This window comes from Periplaneta americana, chromosome 10, assembly GCF_040183065.1.
Source record: "Periplaneta americana isolate PAMFEO1 chromosome 10, P.americana_PAMFEO1_priV1, whole genome shotgun sequence".
In the NCBI taxonomy this organism is placed as follows: domain Eukaryota; kingdom Metazoa; phylum Arthropoda; class Insecta; order Blattodea; family Blattidae; genus Periplaneta; species Periplaneta americana.
The window spans coordinates 134,538,111-134,562,247 of record NC_091126.1 but is presented as its reverse complement, the minus strand read 5'-3'; the positions used below and the strand labels follow the sequence as shown (position 1 = coordinate 134,562,247).

General features: G+C 36.5%; 1 protein-coding gene across 1 annotated transcript in view; it reads left to right on the top strand.

The window, feature by feature from the left end:
- LOC138707738 (cell adhesion molecule Dscam1-like) overlaps window positions 1-23,831 on the top strand; it is a 136,950-nt gene extending 113,119 nt beyond the window's left edge. The window contains exons 10-11 of the mRNA XM_069837603.1: window positions 22,221-22,458; window positions 23,743-23,831. Coding sequence (XP_069693704.1) covers window positions 22,221-22,458; window positions 23,743-23,831 — 327 coding nt within the window. The remainder of the gene's footprint in view (window positions 1-22,220; window positions 22,459-23,742) is intronic.
- Window positions 23,832-24,137: the final 306 nt, after the last annotated feature.

Genomic DNA, 24,137 nt, shown 5'->3' with positions numbered 1-24,137 from the left:
TACTGTTGGCTGAGGAAAACATTATAACAATTATGTTATATGATTCGTGATTTCTCTTCTTCGTTATATATGTGGACTCCTTACTTTATTTTTCAAAACGCATTCACAATCACAGCTCAATGAGCACCCGTACTGATCTGTGTTACTGAAATCAAAGCTGTTCTGCTACTGCCGGTAATGTACACTTCCCCTGGAAAAGAATGAGACGATTGAATATTCTTAAGTCTCAGATGTAAAACACTGCGCATGATCAAAGACCAGAGCACTGATACACAAGATAACGAATATTGAGTTACTTAGATTCAGGCTATTTGGTTTGTTACTAGCATCGTTCCGAAATTCACTTCAAAAACTGCAAAAAATATGATAATATTACGTAAATAAAAGATAAATATATACATAAATATTGTAGTTAAATCGACAATGGACCTTCATGACTAGATCGACACTCCGCACAGAAAGGAAAGCTTTCGTGTCGTTGCAATAGCTCAGACGCTAAGACTTCTGCGTGTTGTGTAGAAGAATGCAGGTTCGATTCTTGGTCTACACAAGGATTTTTTTTGTCTAAATAACGTTGAAATAGCTAGATAATGTTGAAATAGAGTTTTACAAAGTCCTCAGATTAAGTGTTAATAATCACAGACAATACAAAATTACAAGTTATAATATTATAAACGTTAATTTGTTTTAAATTTTAGTAGGTTATTTTACGACGCTTTGTCAACATCTTAGGTTATTTAGCGTCTGAATGAGGTGAAGGTGATAATGCCGGTGAAATGAGTCCGGGGTCCAGCATCGAAAGTTACCCAGCATTTGCTCATATTGGGTTGAGGGGAAAATCCTGGAAAAAACCTCAACCAGGTAACATGCCCCGACCGGGAATTGAACTCAGGCCACCTGGTTTCGCGGCCAGACCGCTAACCGTTACTCCACAGGTGTGGACATAAACGTTAATCTAATGAATGCATATATATATATATATACATACACACATATACACATATACAATGTAAATGCATATATATTAAAAACTAACAATTAAAATGAAATTTAAAAATATTCCTAAGCCACACAGACAAACTTTAACAAAGGTTTAGAGTCTTTAGGCTATGTCATTTGTTGAGTAATTATTACAATATTTTATTAGTAGCTTTCCCATATGTGTAATAAATGCACTCGCACAAAACAATTTTTGTTATAAGTGTGGCTTTGGATTATTTCATTCTCACCCCTTCAGTTGATTTTAACTATTTTATCTACGTGTTTGCAATAGTCTTTAATTTAATGTGCATTCAATTTCATTCATGTTATGATTGAATGAAAAAGTACTGTTGCAGTTATTGACTATTTACATATATTAATACTAACTATTAAATGCATCTGTTAAGTAACCAATTGCAGTATCTTTTGCAAAATCTTGAATTTTTAAGTTGTCAATAATATTTCTGTACTATATACTATTAGACGTTAAAAGAATTCGCAATAGATTTGGGATCCTCTACTTTATAATCACTGGTTTTAATGAAAAAATATTTTCTTTCTTATGATATCTACAAGTATAACTTTAATAATATTCCGAATAGCTTTAATTGTATTATCTGAATTTTGTACTTTTTTTATTCAAATGTGTTCTATTTCCCTCTTTCATAATTTTTCGTAAATTACACTGTACTTCTTTTAGTATTTAAGAACATGGGGATCCTTACATTGCAACTCATTACATACAGATTCTCCTTTTCAATGCATGAGATTTTTAAGTCCCTGAGTTATCTATATGTTTTTACTTTTGAAGTTTTTCACAACACTGAGTGGAGAACATCCACTGAAGTGATTCTGAAATTAAGTGAAAAATTTAATACATTTACTCTTAATATCAGTAGTACCAGTAACATACAGTATACGTTTTTCCAAGATTCGTTTTGTAGACATAAATGTAAATAATCATTAGATACAGGATTTACGACCCTTTTTTAGTTTTTAAACTAATATTTTCAAATTGTTCAGTAACATTGGAAACAGGATTTGTTTATCATGTTCATACAAGCCATTGATTATAGGTTCTGTCGAATAGGAATTCAGTCCAATTCTGTGTACAAAACTTTTATCAATGGCTCGGCTACTTCAGCTTGTAAGCTGGTGGGAAAATGACTCTACGACTAAGGTTTCCAGTTTCAAGGAATGAATTTAATAAACTTTTACGGAAAAGTTCCGAGAGATAATCTTTGTTTATGTCACTACAGTTCACAAATTCCATATGAGATTTCTAAAGTCCTTTCTTTACAAATTCAATGTTGAATATAAATATTAATAAATATTAAGAAAAATAAATGATTGTAGTTAGAAGTCTGATTTACATCCAAAAAAGCAAGAAGTTACATGCCTCAGCAAGATTCGAACTTTCGATGTTTGGTTTTGTCGTCCAACGCATAAGCACGGATCTATTCAATCCTCATGTTAATAACCTACAATTTAGCTGTAGCAATGTGGTGTCATAACTTGGGGTTTGTTTACTTGATGTAATTAGACTTAATTTGATTAGTTTCGCAACAATTGGACTTGCTGTTACACCCTGTTATTTAAATATTTAATTTAGGGTTGATTTATTAACTCTTACTGTGCAAGATGCCCCTTATTTCAATAATTCTATATCACGTTCAATAGTCATTGTCTACACTAAAGTATTATCGTCATCCCTCATTTCTCATCTTAATGGCGAACCGACGTGACATGAGACAGCGAGTTATAGCTCTAGTTGAGGCTGGATATGGGGCTAGATCTGCTGGCCGTTTGGTCGGTGTTCCTGGAAGTACAGCAGCGAGGTGGGTTCATCGTTACCAAAATTCAGGGGAGGTGGAAAATCGCCCTATTCCTGGGCGTCCGTGGATTTCTTCATTGGAAGAGGATGCTCTCTTATTCGAGGCGGTTCGACAGGACCCCTTTCGGACTGCTAGCGAAATAAGAGCAGCATCTAATTTTCCCGGTTCTTCACAGACTGTGATCAGCAGGTTGAGGAACCGCGGTATTAGGAGCCGGAGGGCTGCGCAAATGAAAATATTGGGGGAAGCACAAGCTGTCGACTGTCTTGCCTACGCTACCAATCGAGTGGATTTCGATTGGAGAAATGTAATTTTCTCCGACGAAACAACCATCTCGAGTGATTATGAAGGTCCTGTCCGTGTCTATCGTGAGGATGGTCTTCAACATGATCAGCGCTATGTGCACCGACGTGAAAGATCGGGGCGCTTTAGCATATCGTGTTGGGAGTGGATGTCTTACGATGGACCTAGCGTTATAGAACGCATCGATGGCCGGTTTAATGCGGGAACTTACGAGCACATTCTGGAAAATATATTCCTTCCTTCCGCCCCTAGAATGTTTTCCCGAAGGAACATTGCTGTGCCAGCAGGATAACCATCCCATGCACTATGCCGCAAGCATTCAAAGATGGTTTCAAAGGAGACCCGAGATCGAAATCATTAATTGGCCTCCGAAGTCACCTGATTTGAATGTCATCGAAAATTTATGGGTGGAATTGAAAAAGAGAAGGATAACCACCCATGCCCACCGACGCCCTCGAAATCGAGACGAATTGTGGGAACAAGTTGTTGACACCTGGGAAGATGTCGCCGGGGATTATAACTTATTCCACAATCTCGTGACATCCATGCCGGACCGACTTAGAGCTGTAATAGAAGCTGATGGCATGTGGACAAGATTTTAAGTTAACAGGTCTCTTTTTGTTTCTTATGATTTTTGTTTGAGGAAGAATACTTTTAACTTCCAAGTAAGATTTATTTTTTGACGAGGTTCAGCCCACTTGTAAGACCCACAAATTGGGCATAAATTATTCATATTTTTCGACAAATTAGACAGTCGAGGAACTCTGAAGAAATTAATTACACCTCAATAAAAAAAGTTTTACATGGGATCAAACATAAGACGTTTCGATTAAGCAGTGGAATCGACACGCTACTATATGAGCTACCGAGACAAGATAGTGACAGCAGCAGTCTAGAATATAGATCTCATAGCAGGCATTTGCCATTCGATACAGAGAAGCAATGATATTGTGATCCGAACTATGTTTTGAAATCGTGGCCTTAATGGCTGTCTTCTTCGTGATCCTTATTCTGGTCCTTGTCCTTGTTGTGGTCCTTGTAACAATTCTTGTTGTATCTGTCATGGTACGTATCGATTACGTCTATATCGAGTGAACCGCGCTGTAGAGCTTTAACTTCCGACGACCAGGAGTCGTCTCATTCCTTTTAAGGGTAACTGTACAGTATACAGCCCTGTCGCGTTTCCCTCCAAGCCGATTCACTCCCTCCAGGTAGGGGAATAGGAACTGCACATCGCACAGAGACAAGTGCACAATATGCGCGACTGCACAATGTGCAGAGTTTTGGCATGCCTGCTGTAGATAGAGATCGATCAGAAATGGTGATATATTTTTCGGCCGCGATCGACTGGTTGACGACCACTGCTGTAAAATAATAACAAATTAGCTTCTGCAGGTTGCCTATTATTTAATCAGCCTGCAGAGAAACATAATTGTCAGCGTTAATATCATTGACCAATTCTTCAATGTAAACCTGATACATACAGTCTAACAGCTCATTCCGTATAATGTATGAGGTATATTGTATTTAAAAACTGAAGTACCAGTACTATTCAAGTGGCCATCTAACACACTATGAAGATTACCGTGTAAAAATAAAAAAAACTAAAAAAAATCCCACGGTTTTCTGATTTCTGTGTTTTAGAGTGATCCCTCAGTGCTAGTTCATGAGTGTCACAAAATTTTAACCCGAGATCCCGGGATCGATACCCGGCCCCGGAACAGTTTTTCCCTTGAAATTATTCAAATCTGCTTTACAGGGAGCTTTACATGAAAAACTAGATTTGCATATGTTACTGTAGGCACGTTAACAGAAAACCACAATTTCAAGTCACACAGAGTTGTGTGCACTCGATGTGGGTCTCTGGCGTCTCGTCAGCCCTCGCGAGTTGTGTGGGTATAAAGGGAAAAATTGAGACTGTCGGGTGAAGTTCCTGGGTAGCTCAGTTGGTAGAGCGCTGGTACGTTCAACGAGAGGTCCTGGGATCGATACCCAAACCTAAAACAATTTTTTCCTTGAAATCATTCAAATCTGCTTTACAGGGAGCTTTACCTAAAAAACTAGATTTGCACTCTATCACTCTGTTTAGTATGTGTCTGGATTGAAATTTTATGTTCAGAATGTATCTGCGCGGCAATATTTACAGTACCAAATATTTTAAATTTACAGGCATTTTTCTAAGTGAAGTGTACTTTCCTTGTGTTTTTAATTCGGTCACTTAAATGTAGGCCTACACGCAACACTAAGCGAAATCAACGGTTTGTAATACCACGGAGCCACTGGCGTAGCTCAGTCGGCTGCCAATTCGGAGTTCGCTTGGGCGTGGATTTGACTCTCACTTGGGCTGATTACCTGGTTGGTTTCTTCCGAGGTTGCAAACATAAGTTATTCGCTCTGAACGTTCCCATAACTTATTTCACGCGCCAGAAACGGTAACAGTTATGCCTACAGAAGCAGCAGCAGCAGCACAACCACAACCTCAAAAGCCGTAAGCTTCAACCAGTGGGTAGTCGCATGTAAAGTCATCCAGGACAGGAAAATGAGCTATCATAATATCAACTCTTATCAGAAAGAAATGAGAGAGTTTAGAGAAGGAAAAACAAAGAAAAAATGGAGCCTGCAGGAAGTTGTTCGCAAAACGACAAAAACTACAGAAAAACTCAGTCCAAGAAGCACTGCTTTAGTTCGTCCAGTGATGAAGAATCGGATGTGGAAATGGAATTAATTAACTCTAGTGACTCGGAATGTGGAGAAAATTATGATGATGGAGAGTGGTTGTTTTGCACTGAATTTTTTTTCAGAGGACACCAGGGTCCAGGGAGGAGAAATAGATTCAGTGTTCAAAATGTCATCGTTGGACACACGAAGACTGCAGCACTGATGAAGAACCTTTCATTTGTCCAACTTGCTCAGTACACCGAAATAAGAATTGTGTCAATTAAAGGGGTCGGCAAAATAAGTGCAATTAACTTAAAATTGAAATATGGAGATCGAAATTTAATATTCTATCATTTTTCTTCCTCTAGCAAAATATTAACGTTAGCAATAGTAGCTGAAATAAGATTAGTACATTCATGTCCGATTTGACCGACTTTGTGTTCTTTTCGCAAACCATCTTAATTTCACTTGAAAAAATGCCAAATAAACAACAGAATTTCTGTTGAGATGAGTTAGATCACTGTTGCGCTGACCCCTTCAATTTTAAAATGTACCTGAATTTATTAAAGTATCTACATGACTTCACAATGTTATATATTGCTTCAGTTTTGAGCCAAATGATAATAATGTTTGTCCATGTTCAAAAATAAACTTAAATAACACACGTATCTCTTATTTGGAACCCATTTCCAAAACATCATTATTTCCCAGTTTTACTTTTTTCTATAATTTAAAGTAATAATAAAAACTGACTAAAACTTGTATTGTCAACTTTAAAAATAGACGAAATGCTGTATGTATTCCACATATTCAGATTAAAAATGTCTATTACCATCCTCATTTATAAGCAGTTTAAAAAAAGTGTCTCTTATTTGGGTACTTTACCGTACTATAAGACAAACGGATCTGAAACCCTAACCCAAATAATAGCTTAGAGGTAGTGTCGTTCCCTGTCCTTCGTAAAACTACCCCCACCAATCACACCCCACCCTTACTCAGCTCATTAAAGAGATCTAAAGCTCTCGACAAGGACAACAAATGAACAAGTGTTGCTACATTTCATAACTTCAAATTTATTCTGAGCAATTCTGAAAATAAAGTTAATTGTTTTATCACTAATTATCATATGTTTTATTAATATTATATACAGATGCACAAACACCACGGAGTCATAAAGTGACACGAAAAGTGGAAGATTTAGCAAATCGTCAACCACGGACTCTCACTAGGTAATAATATCTTAAAGGTCCTGTCAATTTAAAAATGAAGTGGTACTCAAAATAAAGATTTTGTTTAGAGAAGTATAACAGTGAAAACCGCAAGATTCTATGAAGCTCCGTTCTCTCAAAACAGCGTGTATAATGATACACCAGCTGTAGTCGTGACGTCACAATTCCAGGTAGTTCATTGCGATTCTTCCTTAAGGCTGGTTCACAATAAGCCGGACACGGAAGCGACAACGAGAACGGAAATATTGTTAAAATAAATGCATTCAAATGTGAGCATTTACAATTAACTTTTACGTTCTCGTTCCCAGGCTCCGGTAAGTTTCTCGTTAATTGTGAATGCTCACATTTATATACATTTATTTTAACAATATTTCCATTCTCATTCTCGTTGTCGTTTCCGTTCCCGGTTTATTGTGAACCAACCTTAAGAACTTCACTCACTAGCGTTTCGTATGGTGAAGCAACTAGTGTCTTATTATTTTATATATGTGTTTGTGTGCTATTCTATCGGAAATGCCTCATTGTCGTGTTTTTGGGTTTTCAAATACTACAAACACAGATCTTGGAATAAGTATGCATGTATGTCCTAATCGCCAAAGATCACCAATTAGATTCAAAGCTTGGATGAATCGAATAAATCGGCGTAATTTCAAACCCACCTGGAATTCCGCCGTTTGTTCTGAATACTTCACTCAAGAAGATTTTGAAATTACATACCGGTTTAGAAATGAACTTCTGCGTATCAAAACAAGTAGACCAGTTTAAAAAGAAAAAGTGCAATCCCTTCTTTAAAATTGAAACCGTATGAAATTAATGGACGTCATCAAAGTCAGAGAAAGACTGGTGCATACGTTAGGAGGAAGATTATAAAACAAGCAATAGACTAGTCATTTACAAGTTCATGCAGCGAACTTTGTGAGACAGTGAACGAGGAAGCAAGGACCAGTGATATCCAAGAACAAACAAGTGATGATGCCAATTTAAACACACATACAAATTTCAATGAATTACGTGTGGGCTGGGGAGTGAAATTTCCAGGAGTATTTCAAACTGTGAAAGTGAGGAAGTAAATAATATGGACGTGTCCTTTTGTGAAAAAACTAAGAGCAGTAGTGACTAGTGCACTGACTTCAGAGGAGAAGCGGTTTTATCCAAATATAACAATTTAAAAACAGACAATATTGCTATATTTTTTATTGTGTGGGAATGTTTACTCTCTCTGTTCGCCTTTTGTCCAATAAAAATTTTGTTGTGTATAGCTATTCTTACAAATTTACCAGTTAAAACTTTTGAATTTGTTTTAAAAATGCAGGTTGTAATAAGTTTTTGAAATTGGTTACTTTTTTCCTGATCGAGTTATCACTAACATTGAAACAATTATAAATGGCCAACAATATGTTTATTGGAGGTAAAGTTATTAAAATCTTATAAAAAGAGGGAAAAATTGGTAAAAAAAAATGAAAAAATTAAGATAATTTTTAATGATCTGAGTGTTGCTTGGAAAATATAATAAATTATGTTGATTTTTTTTAAATTAAAAACCATTTCTAATTAATCAATATACGAAATTTCCTCTCAATCGGCAGTTTGAAAGTTTCTGTACTCAATGTCTGGGTCGGGGTAGTCGCGACGAATTTCTTTTATTACGCATGCAGGTATGACCACAGTCTAGTATATACAGTCACGAAGCTCAATACTTACTAAATATGCAAACATAGATAGTTGCTCACCACCAGGATCGCTATTATCGCCTCATCACAGACTCTTTCCCTAGCAGACGATAAAATGTATTGTACTTTCGATATCGTGTTCTTTTGAAAAAATTAACACCTTCCTTCCACAATTAAATATGAAATACATAAGGTTTATATATTATTTTCATAAAACAATATATTATATTCCATAAACTCACCTTTCTGGATCTTTCGGAAGAAGGATAACTCTAACCCATTTTTCTTACAATTTATAGTACTACAAACGTCTCCTTGCCCCATATTATTATTCAAATTATTGTACTTTAGCCATTTACAGTTATTACAACCGATAACTAACATTTCACAGTTTACATAGCTTTTCACAACAATGCGAAATACGGCATAGACGATGCCTTTTCGATCTAGACCAGGCCGTAATGTTTGTTCGGATTTTCTATTTCAGTGTATGGAGCTCAGTGAAATATTTTTATTGCGTATCATTGCTAAGCTTTATTTAGTGTAATGTGTCCATAAGTACCGTCTACTTCTTGTTGCATAATATGTTGCAGAAATAATTACAAAAATGTGTTATTTTAATGTGAAGACACTTTTACATGTTAACATAATCTGTTCGCGTCAACATTTTAAGTTTAGAATGGAAGTTATTTTGAGGTTTAATAAAAAAACAATTTTTATTGTGATTTCAATTTAGCACATCTACCTTCCTTAATTTTAGACAAAACATTTACCATTTATACCACTCCTATGAAATTAGTGTACGTACAGTACAATTGTGTTACTTCGTCTCTTAAGTAGTAGATAATTACAATAATTCATTACTCAATTGTAGTACTAAAATACAGACAAATTGAATGTCCGAGGTATCATACATGACATTATGCTTAATTATAATGTATAATTGTGAAATTAGGAATATAAGTTAAATATAGTAAACATAACCTATAATTTTCATATGAAAGGCAAGGCATTGGAGATCACTAAATTTCGACAGAAAGATGCAACTGGTACAGTAAACATAACCTATAATTTCAACATATCTAAATATCCGTGCGGTGCCATTGAAAATTTTTTAATCGTGCATAAATGAATGTACAAGAATTTCGCAATATTTAATCGACATAAAGGCAGGTATTACACATACGAACAACGTAATTTTCACACCATAAATAATATTATACCTTAACTCGCAAGTGAATTATGTCTTAAGTGTCTCATAATCATTGTTTTAAATTTTATTAATGGAATTACACTACATTTTAGAGAAATATATGTTACTGTTTATGCATTCCAACTAATTTATATGGTTGAATTAATCCAATAAACAAACTGTCTGTAAGCTATATAGCGAATGTTCCTGTTAATTACCTCCCGTAAATCAGGGTCTCGCTCAGATACACAAAATTACAGACCGGTCAGCCTCACCTCTGTGATTTGCAAACAGATGGAACACTTGATTTCAGCTTATCTAAGGAAGCATTGGGATGACTCAAATTGGCTACATAACTGTCAGCATGGGTTTCGGGGGGGGGCTATTCATGTGAGAGTCAATTAGTAACTGTATGTCAGGATTTAAAAGACGGAATAGATTCCAGTAGCCAAGTAGATGTAGTGATTATTGACTTTTCACGCGCATTCGATGTAGTCCCACACGATATATTGTTGGTTAAACTACAATCAACGGGGATTGACTTCAGAGTACTCCAGTGGATCAAGGAATTTTTAACTTGTCGCACTCAGAGAGTACGGGTAGGGGAGAAATTATCGAACCCAATTGAAATTACTTCCGGAGTCCCACAGGGGAGTGTCTTGGGGCCTCTTCTATTCCTGGCTTTTGTAAATGATCTGCCAGTTAATATCTTGTCTAGGGTTCGCTTATTCGCGGATGATTGTATGATATACAGGGAAATAAAAAGTTATGAAGATACTACTCTTCTTCAGAATGACCTCAATAGAATAAACGATTGGGCAATAGCCAACAAAATGAAAATAAATTCTCTAAAGGGCAAAGCCATCAGAAGGAAAAGAAATAAAATAGTCGCATCGTATACGTTAGGGGGTGAAACCATTCCGGAAGTTAACAAATGTAAATACGTCGGAATAACATTTAGCAGCGATCTCGGCTGGGGGGAACACGTTACAGACACAGCGGGAAAAGCATGGAGAGCGTTACACTTTGTGATGAGGGTACTAAGAAAAGGCTCTGATAAATCCAAAGAGATTGCATGTAAATCACTAGTACGTCCAGTAATGGAATATGGTGCTGCATGTTTGGATTCTTACAGATTAGAATATATTAAGACACTGGAAAAGATTCAAAAACGGGCTCTCAAGTGTTGTCGGAAAAATTCACAATTAAAATGGGACACACTCACGGACAGGAGAACGCGAATTCGATTATGCGCACTGTTCAAAACATACAGAGGTGAGCCTGCCTGGAGAGAAATAAAAAATAGGTTGCAGCCGCCAAATGACTCTTCAAGGAACGACCACTCATATAAATTGAGGGAAAGAAGACAGAGGACGGACACTGGAAAGTTTTCTTTTCTCAATCGTACTATCAGGGACTGGAATGATTTACCTGCAGACTCACTAAAGGCTTTACCAACAACCAAAAATGTATTTAAAATAGGCTTAAGGACTTTATTAATAGACGGTAATTATACACAGTATTTAAAGGGTGTAAATGATATGTTGTTATTGAAGTGTTGTATCAGTGAAGAATTATGTTGTGTCAGTGAAGTGTGTTGTATAAGTGAAACATGTTCCTGTTAGTGAAGCTTTATAGTTTATAGTGGCAGTGCAAAGTATTTGAACAGTGAAATGTTTTCGAAGTGTTAGTGAAATCAGGATAGAATCAGTGAAATGTGTCGTAGTTCCAGTGCAGTGAGTGAGTTGAGAGCGAAATGAGTGTAATGTTGAAAGGTACTGTACTTGTGCAGATATGAACACATCATACTCGTGGGTTTTAGTTCGACCTTAGGTTTAAGATACAAATTAGATTTATTTTAAATGTTATTTTAAGTGATCGTGCATCATTTAATTTAGGATATTCCTTATTATTATTATTATTATTATTATTATTATTATTATTATTATTATTGTTAGTATTATTATTATTGTTAGTATTAATTATTAGTATTATTATTAATTGTATTTTTAATTAATATGTTTATTATTGTCATTATTGAGTGTAATTAGTTACCACTGCCACCGGGTATATACGCATTGCAGTGTGAATAAATACACACACATACATAACTCTTCCCCTTCAAAATTAGACTCCGTCCTCACCATCATAACATACCTATAGCAGAATTCAACGTGTCTCTGTTTAGTACAACAGCGTGAAATGCATTATGAAATGTACTCATAATACACTCAGCACTTTCCTTTACTTATCTTACCATTACACTTTCACAGCAACAGAAACACTCTTGATCAGTTGCTGAAGAAACACATTCACCACAGAAACCGCAGTCCGTGGTTCCTAGTCGGTCTGTATTCTCACTGCTTTCTTCCCGTATTCACCTTTCCTGGGGTCAAATTAATATGGCCTGATTCCAGCCATGATTCGTGGAAATAACAATTTCTTGTAAGACACGACACCGGACACAAGAAACTTACACTAGGAAGAGACTGACGCGGGAAGAAGCTTACACTTACCGTATAAATCCAGTTGCTGCTACTCAGGGCTGTTGCATACTCGCCATAGTGAAGTTGTGACGTCACTTTTGTAATTCCGGGAATTTTTAACTGTGGATTGTCGCCGTTCTATTAGTCGTACGACGCTCGGGTTTTCACAGAAACTAATCTCTGTTAGAATCATTTTCTACCTATAAGTGCATTTTTTAAGTTGACTTACTTACTTACTTATTTACTGGCTTTTAAGGAACCCGGAGGTTCATTGCCGCCCTCACATAAGCCCGCCATTGGTCACTATCCTGAGCAAGATTAGTCCAGTCTGTACCATCATATCCCACCTCCATCAAATTCATTTTAATATTATCTTCCCATCTATGTCTCGGCCTCCCCAAAGGTCTTTTTCCCTCCTGCCTCCCAACTAACGCACTATATGCATTTCTGGATTCGCCCATACGTGCTACATGCCCTGCCCATTTTTTTTTAAGTTGACAGGGCCTTTAATTCAGTGGTCGGCATTTCGTGCCTCGCGAGTCAACCACTTAATACACAAGCAGGGCGAAGAGGTAATGCACGATCTCCCTCCCCTTAGCCATCACTTGTTCATTCAAAGTTAAGCAGCTCGGGTATCCTCTCCCTCCTACATTTCCCTTTGCTGTGTATTGTGGGCTGCATTTTATATGACGTAATCTTTGCCGACCATGGCTTAATTTGTGAACTAAACAGATGGTCAGGCTCGGGAAAGAGGTGGGGTTTCGGGACGAAGCTACATAGGTTCAGGGGAGGAAATGGTTGCAGAAAGGAAGTGGAACCAAGCAGATTCGTTCACATATTTCCCGGGCCTTCAGATCTGTTTGTCGTATAGCACTGCTGTAATCACACAGTTGCCTCGTGCTGCAGAAGGCAGTTGTAAGAAGAAAGGTAGGAACGGAAAACTTGGGAGAGAAGTGCGAGGGGAGTAGGGGAGATGAAATGCAAGCTGACACTCCTCAGCTGGTCACACAATGTGTATGTTATTCGACTTGCTGCTCTATGTAAGAGAAGGAACAGTATGCCAGGGGCCTGTTTCTCAAAACTCATGAACTAGTAATACTAGTCTGTACAGTAGTTATATTAGTTTATTTTACAAGTCTGTGTTTCTAGAAACTACAAGGGTAAAGTACTAGCTACCAGTTTACAGACTAGTAATATTGGTAGATTTCACCAGTTCATAAGTGATTCTGTTTCTCAAAATGCTAATTTAGTTTATTATACTGGTATTCAACAGGAATATTCCTACAAGACTCTAAAGACTGGTGATGTCTATATTATCAGTTACCAGTGACAACCTTTCTCAGATAATCAAAACAAAATATTGTATTTATTTTTTTAATACATGTGGTTTAGTGATTCCGACTGAAGTGATGAAGTTTTGTGAGAAGAGCTAAAACTATATCGAGAAAGAACAATTATTATTCCTTTAGGGGAGGATTTATTTAAATATAATGAACAGTTTAGGTAAAGTGCTGAAAAGCTTGGAGACAGCCTCGGTAGCATACTTGGTATAGCGCTGGCCTTCTATACTCGAGGTTGTGGGTTCGATCCCGAGCTAGGTCGATGTCATTTAAGTGTGCTTAAATGCGACAGGCTCATGTCAGTAGATTTACTGGCATGTAAAAGAACTTCTGCGGGACAAAATTCCGGCACACCGGCAATATTGATATAACCTCTGCAGTTGCGAGGATCGTTAAATAAACATAATTTGAGTTTTGAAAAGCTTGGAGAGTTTTTAAATATAGTGGAACCTGCCATAACAAGACATATAATAGAAGTCATGCATTATCAGCAAAGCTTCAAATACTCTACAAATTGGGATGTTGATTATTTTCCAATGTCATCAGGTCTTTCTGTCCTAGACCAGCAACACATGCAGAATATTTTCCTAATAATCTAATACCAATTCATCAACTGCAGTGAATTTTGCTGGTTTCCCTCCTCCACTGCCAGTTCTTCTGACATTGCCAACTTTAGCCTACAAATTAAATATAAAACGACACTAATTTATGAATAGATCAAATTTAAAACTGAAAAAAAAAAATAGCGAATTTTTCATGAAGTTATAAGTGGCATTCATGTCGGCAGTAGACCCACTAACTACATAATATGTTTATATTATGATACCACAGTCTAGTATATACAGTCACGAAGCTCAATACATAGTAAATATGCATCCATAGTTAGTTGCTAACCACTAGGATCGCTAATATTGCCTCATTACATACAATGCGAAATAGTACCAGGTCAGTCTATTGTTCATAGCACCCTCACAACTCAAGCTTCGTGACTGTATATACTAGACTGTAATGATACTGTGAACTTGAATTGATACTCATCAAAGTTGCTTTCTTAATGTTGGGCCAGTAAGTGTCCCTAACGTTTTGTTCTGAGGTATCAGTTCCACAGCCTCACACATTACAATATTTTTTGTCCATTCATTTACTTTATAATTTTTTCTTATTGTGCTTGAAAAAGCACCGAATAGTAGCCTATATCTTTTGATTCATTAATCATATTGAGTATAGTTAATTTGCTTTCAATTGATGGAATTTTAACCGAAAAGAGAAAGCAAAACCAAAACACAAAAAACTGAGCTGTCTAACCTCAACAATACCTGCCAATGACTATAAACAAATGAACTCAATCAGCTGACTAGTGAAAGAGATCATGTGACTAGTGAAAAATTGTCACAAGTTACTAGACTGGTAAAATAGTTTGAGAAACAGAATCTACTACAGCTGGTGAAATATACTCTGGTAACTAGTAACTTAACTGGTGAACTACTAAACTAGTATTTTTGAGAAACAGGCCCCTGGTCACTAAAACCAATTAAGGTGCATCTACATGGTTCAACTTTTATTTCAACTTTAAACATTTAAGCAATGCATGCAAGAATCATTCGTCGGTTTCTTGGTAAAAGTGACCAAGTCACATTCCAAGGCTTCAAAGCATTATGAAAATTTAAGACATACTTTTATATTAAAAACTAATAATACAGCACATTTACCTTCAAAGTGACTTATAACTAACATCTAAAGAAGTGCAGTTATCCTTGGCTGGATCATTTAACCTTTAAATGCCTTTTCCCAACAATTTTGCATTTTGGACTTGATCACTTTTACCAAGAAACCGACGAATATTAATTAATATATATACGTAGTGACGATAACGTTCAAAACGGCGCATCGTGTAGACACAAAATATTCATAAATCTTAATTGAATGCGCGTTTTAAACTTGAGTCTTCCAAGATTGCATGCGTACGTGCGTGAAAAATTGAATCGTGTAGATGCGGCTTTAGTAAGAGACTACTATGCACAGGATATTTTTACTTAACTTTCTCATCTAGTCAGTGTCACTGTGGAAGTAATATTTACGGGCAATTAAATTTAAAAATTATAAATAAATGCCTACAGGTCACACATTATTTTTGGTGGAGCCTTACCCCACTGGCCCTTAATGACGATCTGCCACTGTTCCCATTGTTTTTCTATCAGATTACGCTTCCTATCATTAATAATTGAACAGCACTAGATGAAAAAAAAACGCAGATGAAATGTGCACAGATTTCACTTTCACTTAAAGTCAATTGATAATTGTTTTATTCATTAAGTGCAATGGATGAATGTTTCATTAACTCCTCAATACGTTTTTATTTTAAAGAAAAGTGAAAATTTTTTTCTTATTTTGATAATATGCACTGAAATATTTATATTTACTGTATTTCAGGAGCAAAGGTACATGGTGTGAGGAGTAATAATATTGGTGATTCTGAAAAAAAAAATTTCTCTGAAGATATGACCTGTTTTTAACAGAATCTGACATAAAGCTGTTTGAAAATCACAGGCCTCGGTCTCATGTCTTTCATCAGCACTCTTGCAGACACAACCAAAACGACATTAGGTTCTAGTAGGGGTCAATGAAACGTATCCTGGGTGTTGGATCGGTCGCGGTGGAGTGGTTTCTTGGCCACAGAGATCAAGCCACATTACTACATTGGATTACTGTGTGTGGAGTTGGCTTAAGAGCGAAGTCTACAAGCGCAAATTGGAAACTTCTCGCTCGCATTTTACATGTTTTTGCTCAAGTAAAGGAACTTGCTGAGATCAGCAACACAGCAACTGTCTATAAGAACTGCAAAGTGCATTAAAGTTGATGGTGGACTTTTTTAACATGTTCTGTAAAGAAAAGTACACAATTAAACAGAACATAAGGTTTTTTTTATTTATTTTCTTGATTATTTAACGACGCTGTACCAACTACGAGGTTATTTAGCGTCGATGGACTTTGTGATAGTGAGATGATATTTGCGAGATAAAGCTGAGGATTCGCCACAGATTACCTGATACTTGCTTTACGATTGGGGAAAACTTCGAAAAAAAACCCAACCAGCTAATCAGCCCAAGAAGGAATCGAACACGCGCCCGAGCGCAACTTAGGATTGGGAGGCAAGTGCATTAGCCGACAGAACTACGCTGGTGGCTAGAACATAAGTAACAATGTTTTAATTTACTATCACCTGCACTTTTCATGTTCCTCATTGTTTCCATTAGTTTTCTTCGAAACCGTTAAGAACAGGACACATGTTCATATAAACTTTTTTGTTTGAATCACCAATATTATCACCCCTTAAGTCATGTACTTTTCCTCCTAACTCACCCTGTATGCTGTAACTATTTTAGTACCGGGTAAACAGAATTATTGCATTTGCTAAACTAACACTGAAAACTAGGCCAATAATTAAGTCCTCCGCTGTGGAGTAACGGTCAGCGCGTCTGCCTGTGAAACGAGTGGGTCCGGTTTCGAATCCTGGTTGGAACAAGTTACTCAGTTGGGGTTTTTTCTGGGGTTTCCCCTCAACCAATTGAAGCAGAATTGCTGGGTAACTTTCGACGTTAGACCTCAGACTCATATCGCCATCATTAATTCATGTATCATCATCATCATCATCATCATCTTCTTCTTCTTCCTTACCATAGCCCGGGTTCAATTCACAGTGCAGCGTGCTGTACTTATACAACAGCGCGGCCGTTCAGCTTCCCAGTCTTTCACAGAATAGGAGTGGTAAGCACAATAAGCCTCAGACTGCAGTGCAAGTCTTCGGGTCCCTCCTCCGTACAAAATAAAAAAGAACACAGCACATCTGACCTCTTAACTGTAACAAACAAGAATGAAAATTCAGATTGAACTAATCAGAATCCACCAGCAGACCACAACCTTAAAGAAAACTACCTGAAAATCTACATAACAAAACTTATTTTAGTTACCGTACTGGGAATTAATATCAAATTGAAATATAAGATTGTCTAAATTACATTTTTTTTAAGTTAAAATAAGTTTGAAATCTCTGGGAGGGACATCTTGGATTTTAGGGGGGCGGGAATACCCTCCCTGGGGCCACCCCCTGAATTCATCACTGGTAACAAGTGATACACCGAGATTTTATTACACAGTTAGAGAGAATTTTATGGCTACTTTACTGGCCAAGGCCTGTGACACATGGCTTCGACATTATCCTTATAATTTCATATGTGCTACAAAATGATGTACCGTAACATAGCATTCTCAACAAATTTCTCAAGCTCTCTAGGTCCATAAATATAAAAGAATCCACGCAAACCTACAGCACCTTAGCAAGACCAACTCCATCCTTTTGTACATTTATTAAGAAATTTACAAAAATACTTGTATACATTCTTATTTTATTAAATGTTTATTTTTATGTGAAATATTAATTAATTTGCTTGTCAGCATGTTCGTAATATTTAGAACCTGATTGTGAAAAAATATTTTTTTTAATCTAAGAATCTGTTCGCTAGTCATAAACTTTGAAGGATTACGTCATAGAGGCTCGCTCGTGAATAAACACCCGAAGAATATTATTGCAACGACGACAATAACAATAACACTAGTCAACAACCATTTTGTAACCTAAACGAAAACATGTGATCTCACATGAATTTTATACACTAAATTCGAATACACACACACACACACACATATATATATAATAGAGACACACACTCTCCCGCCCTCTCCCTCTCCCTCTGTTCCTCTCTCTCCTCCCCTCCCGCTCCCCCTATCTCCCTCCCGCTCCCCCTATCTCCCTCCCTTTCTCCACTCTCCCCTTCCTTCATTCTCCCCTCCCTCTCTCCTTCCCTACCCCTCCCTCTCTCCTTCCCTACCCCTCCCTCTCTCCTTCCCTACCTCTCCCTCTCTCCTACACCTGCCCCTCCCGCCCCTTTCCTCCCTCCCTCCCTCTCTCTCTTTCCCCTGAAAGACAAAATTATTTTTCAACCATCAGTGGTGGTTTTTGAGACTAAGTAACGTGGACGAAAAGTCTGATTTTTTGTTAGTTTTCATTCATATATATGTAGTTTGTAACTTTAAACCAGATCCCGATAGAGACTTTTTGGTGATATATTCAAATTTAATGTATAAAATTTATTCACATGAGATCACATGTTTTCGTTGAAAATTTACATTTTTCCTTCTCCATTTTTTAGTTGGTTATTTAACGACGCTGTATCAACTACTAGGTTATTTAGCGTCGATGAATTGGTGATAGCGAGATGGTATTTGGCGAGATGAGGCCGAGGATTCGCCATAGATTACTGGCATTCACCTTATGGTTGGGAAAAATCTCGGAAAAAACCCAACCAGGTAATCAGGCCAAGCGGGGATCGAACCCGCGCCCGAGCATAACTTCAGACCGGTAGGCAAGCGCCTTAACCGACTGAGCCACGCCAGTGGTTGTCTTCCTCCATCCACGAGGTGACCAAGGATAGGCTTTGGGCCGCCAAAATATGTTGTTGTTCTTGCTTTGTCATTTTTTTTTCCAAGTGGCAGAAAGGGTAAAAGAGAGCTATGTCTTTTGCAGTTCGATAATTTGGCGGGAACCTAAAGATTATGTGACCTATTGCTACTTTTGCTCGACGAAAATTTCAGGATTTTGTGACGATAACTCTGCAAACGTTAAATCGCTGTTTACGTTCTGACATCCCATGTGTCGATCTGATTTTAAAGACTTATTCACGAAATCTTTCGTTTGGCACCAAAATCTGCACACCAGCACATTGGAATCGCAAGATATACTGCCCGAAAAATTTTCGCCCAAGCCCAAAATGGTCACCAGTTGCCGTGCCTCGCACATGAGCGGCGTCAACTCATGGTCATGCTCGTACCGTAGTCATATACCTGATTGAACGAGACCATATTTATTTTAATTGTATTATTACTCACGAATCTTTAGTTTAGGAATATATCACCCTACAAATGTTACATCTCCTTTCCGACCTGCTACCCCATGTGCTGGTCTGATTTTAAAGATATATTCACGTCAAAGGAAGGACGTTGGGACCCAGCTATGATGGAGAACCAGTGGTTTCTCTGCAGAGAAATTTCCGATTCGACCTACAGAAGAAAGTCAATAAAACCGTAGTTATGATTCAAAATACGGGCTCTTACAGTTTATTTTAATATATTTACATGCTTTATAAGTTAAAATCATATTTAGTTTGCCGTTTTTTATTAATATATACAATAAGAGTCAATTTTTAAGGATAGGAACTGCATATTGGCATGGGTGTTCTTAAATATAGGAAAATTAATGGATATTAGAGGGATATACTGATAACTCAGAAATGTGACCCAATAGAGCAATTTCGATGATTTTTCATAATTCAGGAGCTCAAAATACCCCTTAATCAGTTATCGAAAAAATGTTAAAATTTTTTGACTAGTGTAATCATCATAGTCATAATATTGTTGTTCCTATAGTTATCATTCTCCTTATCTAGACATAGTTAAATCAAGTGATTGCTTCTTTCTTACCGACAATATATGAAAAAGAAGCTGCGAGGAATGACTTTAATGATAACAGTGGTGGTACAGTGGCAGTGGTGAAGAAACTTCAGGGAAACTACAGACTTATGTTTGCCTTACACTAAGAAATTTACAGAAATACAGTGTGGGTAGTTTGAAAATTATGTTATTATGCGTTTGAGAAACTTTTATCATCCAGTCTGCTGTCAAAAAATTTGAAAGTTAGACTTTATAAAACAGTTACTGTATATTACCGGTTGTTCTTTATGGTTGTGAAACTTGGACTCTCACTTTGAGAGAGGAACATAGGTTAAGGGTGTTTGAGAATAAGGTGCTTGGGAAAATATTTGGGGCTAAGAGGGATGAAGTTACAGGAGAATGGAGAAAGTTACACAACACAGAACTGCACGCATTGTATTCTTCACCTGACATAATTAGGAACATTAAATCCAGACGTTTGAGATGGGCAGGGCTTGTAGCACGTATGAGCGAATCCAGAAATGCATATAGAGTATTAGTTGGGACGCCGGAGGGAAAAATACCTTTAGGGAGACCGAGACGTAGGTGGGAGGATAATATTAAAATGGATTTGAGGGAGGTGGGATATGATGATAGAGAATGGATTAATCTTGCTCAGGATAGGGACCAATGGTGGGCTTATGTGAGGGCGGCAATGAATCTCCGGGTTCCTTAAAAGCCAGTAAGTAAGTAGTTTGAAAATCCCGAAATATTGGTTGGCACTCCGAGCCCCATGAAATAGCTGACATTCCCCTTCATGAAATTGCGGTGTTCTTCTCGCCTGCAATTAGTCATGAATGAGATTTCATTGGAATAGGACAGTTTTGTTGTGCAGTCATGAGTGTGATTTCATTTGAGTGTACCATAATGTGCAACATTGAGATATTCACTGTGTCATTGTATATTAATCTTGAAGACGTACATCAAGTGCAGAAAGTTGTGTGGCAGAACAAGACAAATATTTACACATAAATTTCCTGGCAGCTCAGTTCCAACACGTAAAGTAATATAAAAGGTAATGGTTAAGTTTAATTAAACAGGTTCTGTGACTGGCTGGTAAAGAACAAAAAAATACGCAATTGGCTGCCAGGTAGTTTACATCTAAATGCTTCTCTTTTTCTGCCACACAACTTTCTGCATTTGATGTACCGGTACATATAAAATAATTTACGATGCAGTGAATATCTCACTATTGCACAACACTAGTGTAAACTATAATGAAATATCAATCACGATTGCATAACAAAACTATATTACTCCGATAAAATCTCACTTACCACTGACTGTAGGCAGAACAGCACTGTGATTTTATGGAGGGAAATGCCAGCGAATGCATAAGGCTTGGCCACTGACAGGCCAAGTAATGTTTTAGACTTTTAAACTGCCTGGTGTGTACTTATTTATTTTTATATATTTACATTTGAAAAGTGTGTATTTTTGTGTGAAACAGAATTAGTTTATGGGCTTGTGAGATCACATTTTGAAATTTAAACTGGTTACTATATATTTATTCATGTGCACAATAATAAGCTTCAAAGAATTAGTTCTTTGAGGTTTGTTTCTTAATAAACACTAAAAAGTATTATTATTCTAATTATCATCACCACCACCACCACCACCACCACCACCACCACCACCACCACCACTACCACCAGAATCTTTGTCCTCATCCTTATCCCATCAAAATTCAGTTAAATAACGATTTCTTTCTTACCGATGAAAGATGAAACTATGAAAAACTGTTGTGGGGCATGTGATCTCCTAGGTAGGCCCACTTTTGTTTTTGCTATCATTCTCATTGCCCTTTTACTCCTTTATATCAACATCCTTTTCTTACTGTCTCTAAATTGTCTCTAAAATCTTAAGGTACGTTGAAAATAATTTTTTTTTTTTCTGTTCTTTTGTTATTGTTGCTGCACCAAGAGAACAGTAACAAAACCATTTTTTTCGGTAAAATTAATTAACTTGAGGTATGCTTTTCAGCCTCCAGAGAAACATCTTCTAAATGGCGAGATTATTGGCTATTACATTGGCTACCGAGTAAATGACACATCTGAGCCTTTCCATTACAAGACATTGGAGGTCACACCAGGGACTGACCTGCACATAGTACTCAAGAGTCTGCGGAAGTTTACCGAATATATCATCCTAGTTCAGTCGTACAACAGAGCTGGAGCAGGTCCTCGCAGTGAAGAAGTTGTAATCACAACTGAGGAAGATGGTAAGCTTGTACTGAAATACATCAGTTGGACTTGCAAGGTTTCATTTATTGCAGTGAAATATTACTACTGGTATAGAATTTTGTGAAATAAAAAATTTATTCCAACATGTACAATTTTGTTGAGTTGGTTGAAAGTCAAGCAATGGAGAAGTAAAAAGTTATATTTATATTCAATTAACATGATACCAGTACATGAGAGTTTTTAATACATTTATAGAATAAAATCTCTCTCATAATAGCAATACTAAGCAATTTTACTGTGTTTATAATTTAGTTGCATACTTTACATTTCATAAGAATTTTGCTAATAAATCTTTGATTGGAGGGAAAAGGCACATAAGACAAGAAAATTAATTTTTCAGGAGAAAATTTCTTTTTAATTTACTCTTAACTGAATATAAGTACAATAATGAAATTCGTGTATGTTAGTTAAAGTAAGAACTTTTCAATTTAAAATACAAGAATTTTTTTATTTAAAAAATTAGAAAAAAATACTAGACTTATGTGATTAGATACAACTGCAAAATCTAATTTTTCATGAATTTTAAATACTATTATAGTCACAATCATGCCATGGTATGAAAGAAAAATTTCACAACCTCGAGCGGGAATCGAACCTGCGACTTCCTATTCTCTGGTCAGGCGCTCTACCACTGAGCTATCGAGTTCGTCTCACGCCAAAGGCTTGGAATTATCCTTTCATACTGGCGATTCTGTTATAGAGTATTGTCCATAGCGTCTGATCTAGTCAGCACTGCTTATGGGTTGAAGAAACATCGTAAGATGAAGATTACTAATTTTTCACTTAAGTGCCTTCTCCTGCTGGCCAAAGAAATGTCTCATGCATAAATCTGACCAATTTCTTACATGAAGATCAATTATTTCTCAGCATATTTTCTCATAAAATCAAATAAATTCTCTCACAGACAACTCAAACTTCTATAGTGATTAAACCATATCATTTAATTTTTTCCAAGGCTTAGAACGATTGTATTGTACTTGACACAGATTTCATTAATATTCCTGCTTCAAAATATCTCCTAGGCCTAATGTACACAATTCTGAATATCATTTTTCTTTTATAGTTTCCTTCCTCATTATATAAAATTAATTGCTCACAAAAAATAAACTCGAAACTCCAAGTGGTTTTATTTTTATTAACATGGATCATAAATATTGTTTGCATGAACTCTTACAAAATATTTCGGTTTATTACACAAAACAATGAAACTAGGAGAATACTACCAGTATGTCCAGTTCAAATTACAGATACTGTGTTTCTAGGTGCACCTAACAGTCCCAGGATGAAACGTACCAGTATCCCATCTCTCGGCACAACCTTGTTTTGTAATGACAATTTGTTGACACGGTAAAACTTAAAATTATGTGTACTGTACCAAAGAATGAGCCAAGAAGGTTATAATTTTAAACGCATAGCAAAAGTTATGTATTAATTAATGGTAACTCGTAACGAATATAAAACATTATCCAGGAGAAATACAAAAATAAAAATGACTCGTGCCAAAATAAGAAAGCCACTTTCAAATAAAATCTTGTAAAAACTAATTACATAGTAGTATCTAAGTTATATCAGTTTTAGAATATTGGTACCGTAACAAGATAATTTAAAATAGAGAACATCTAATTACCATAGATATTTGTGTCCTGAAAGAAAATCA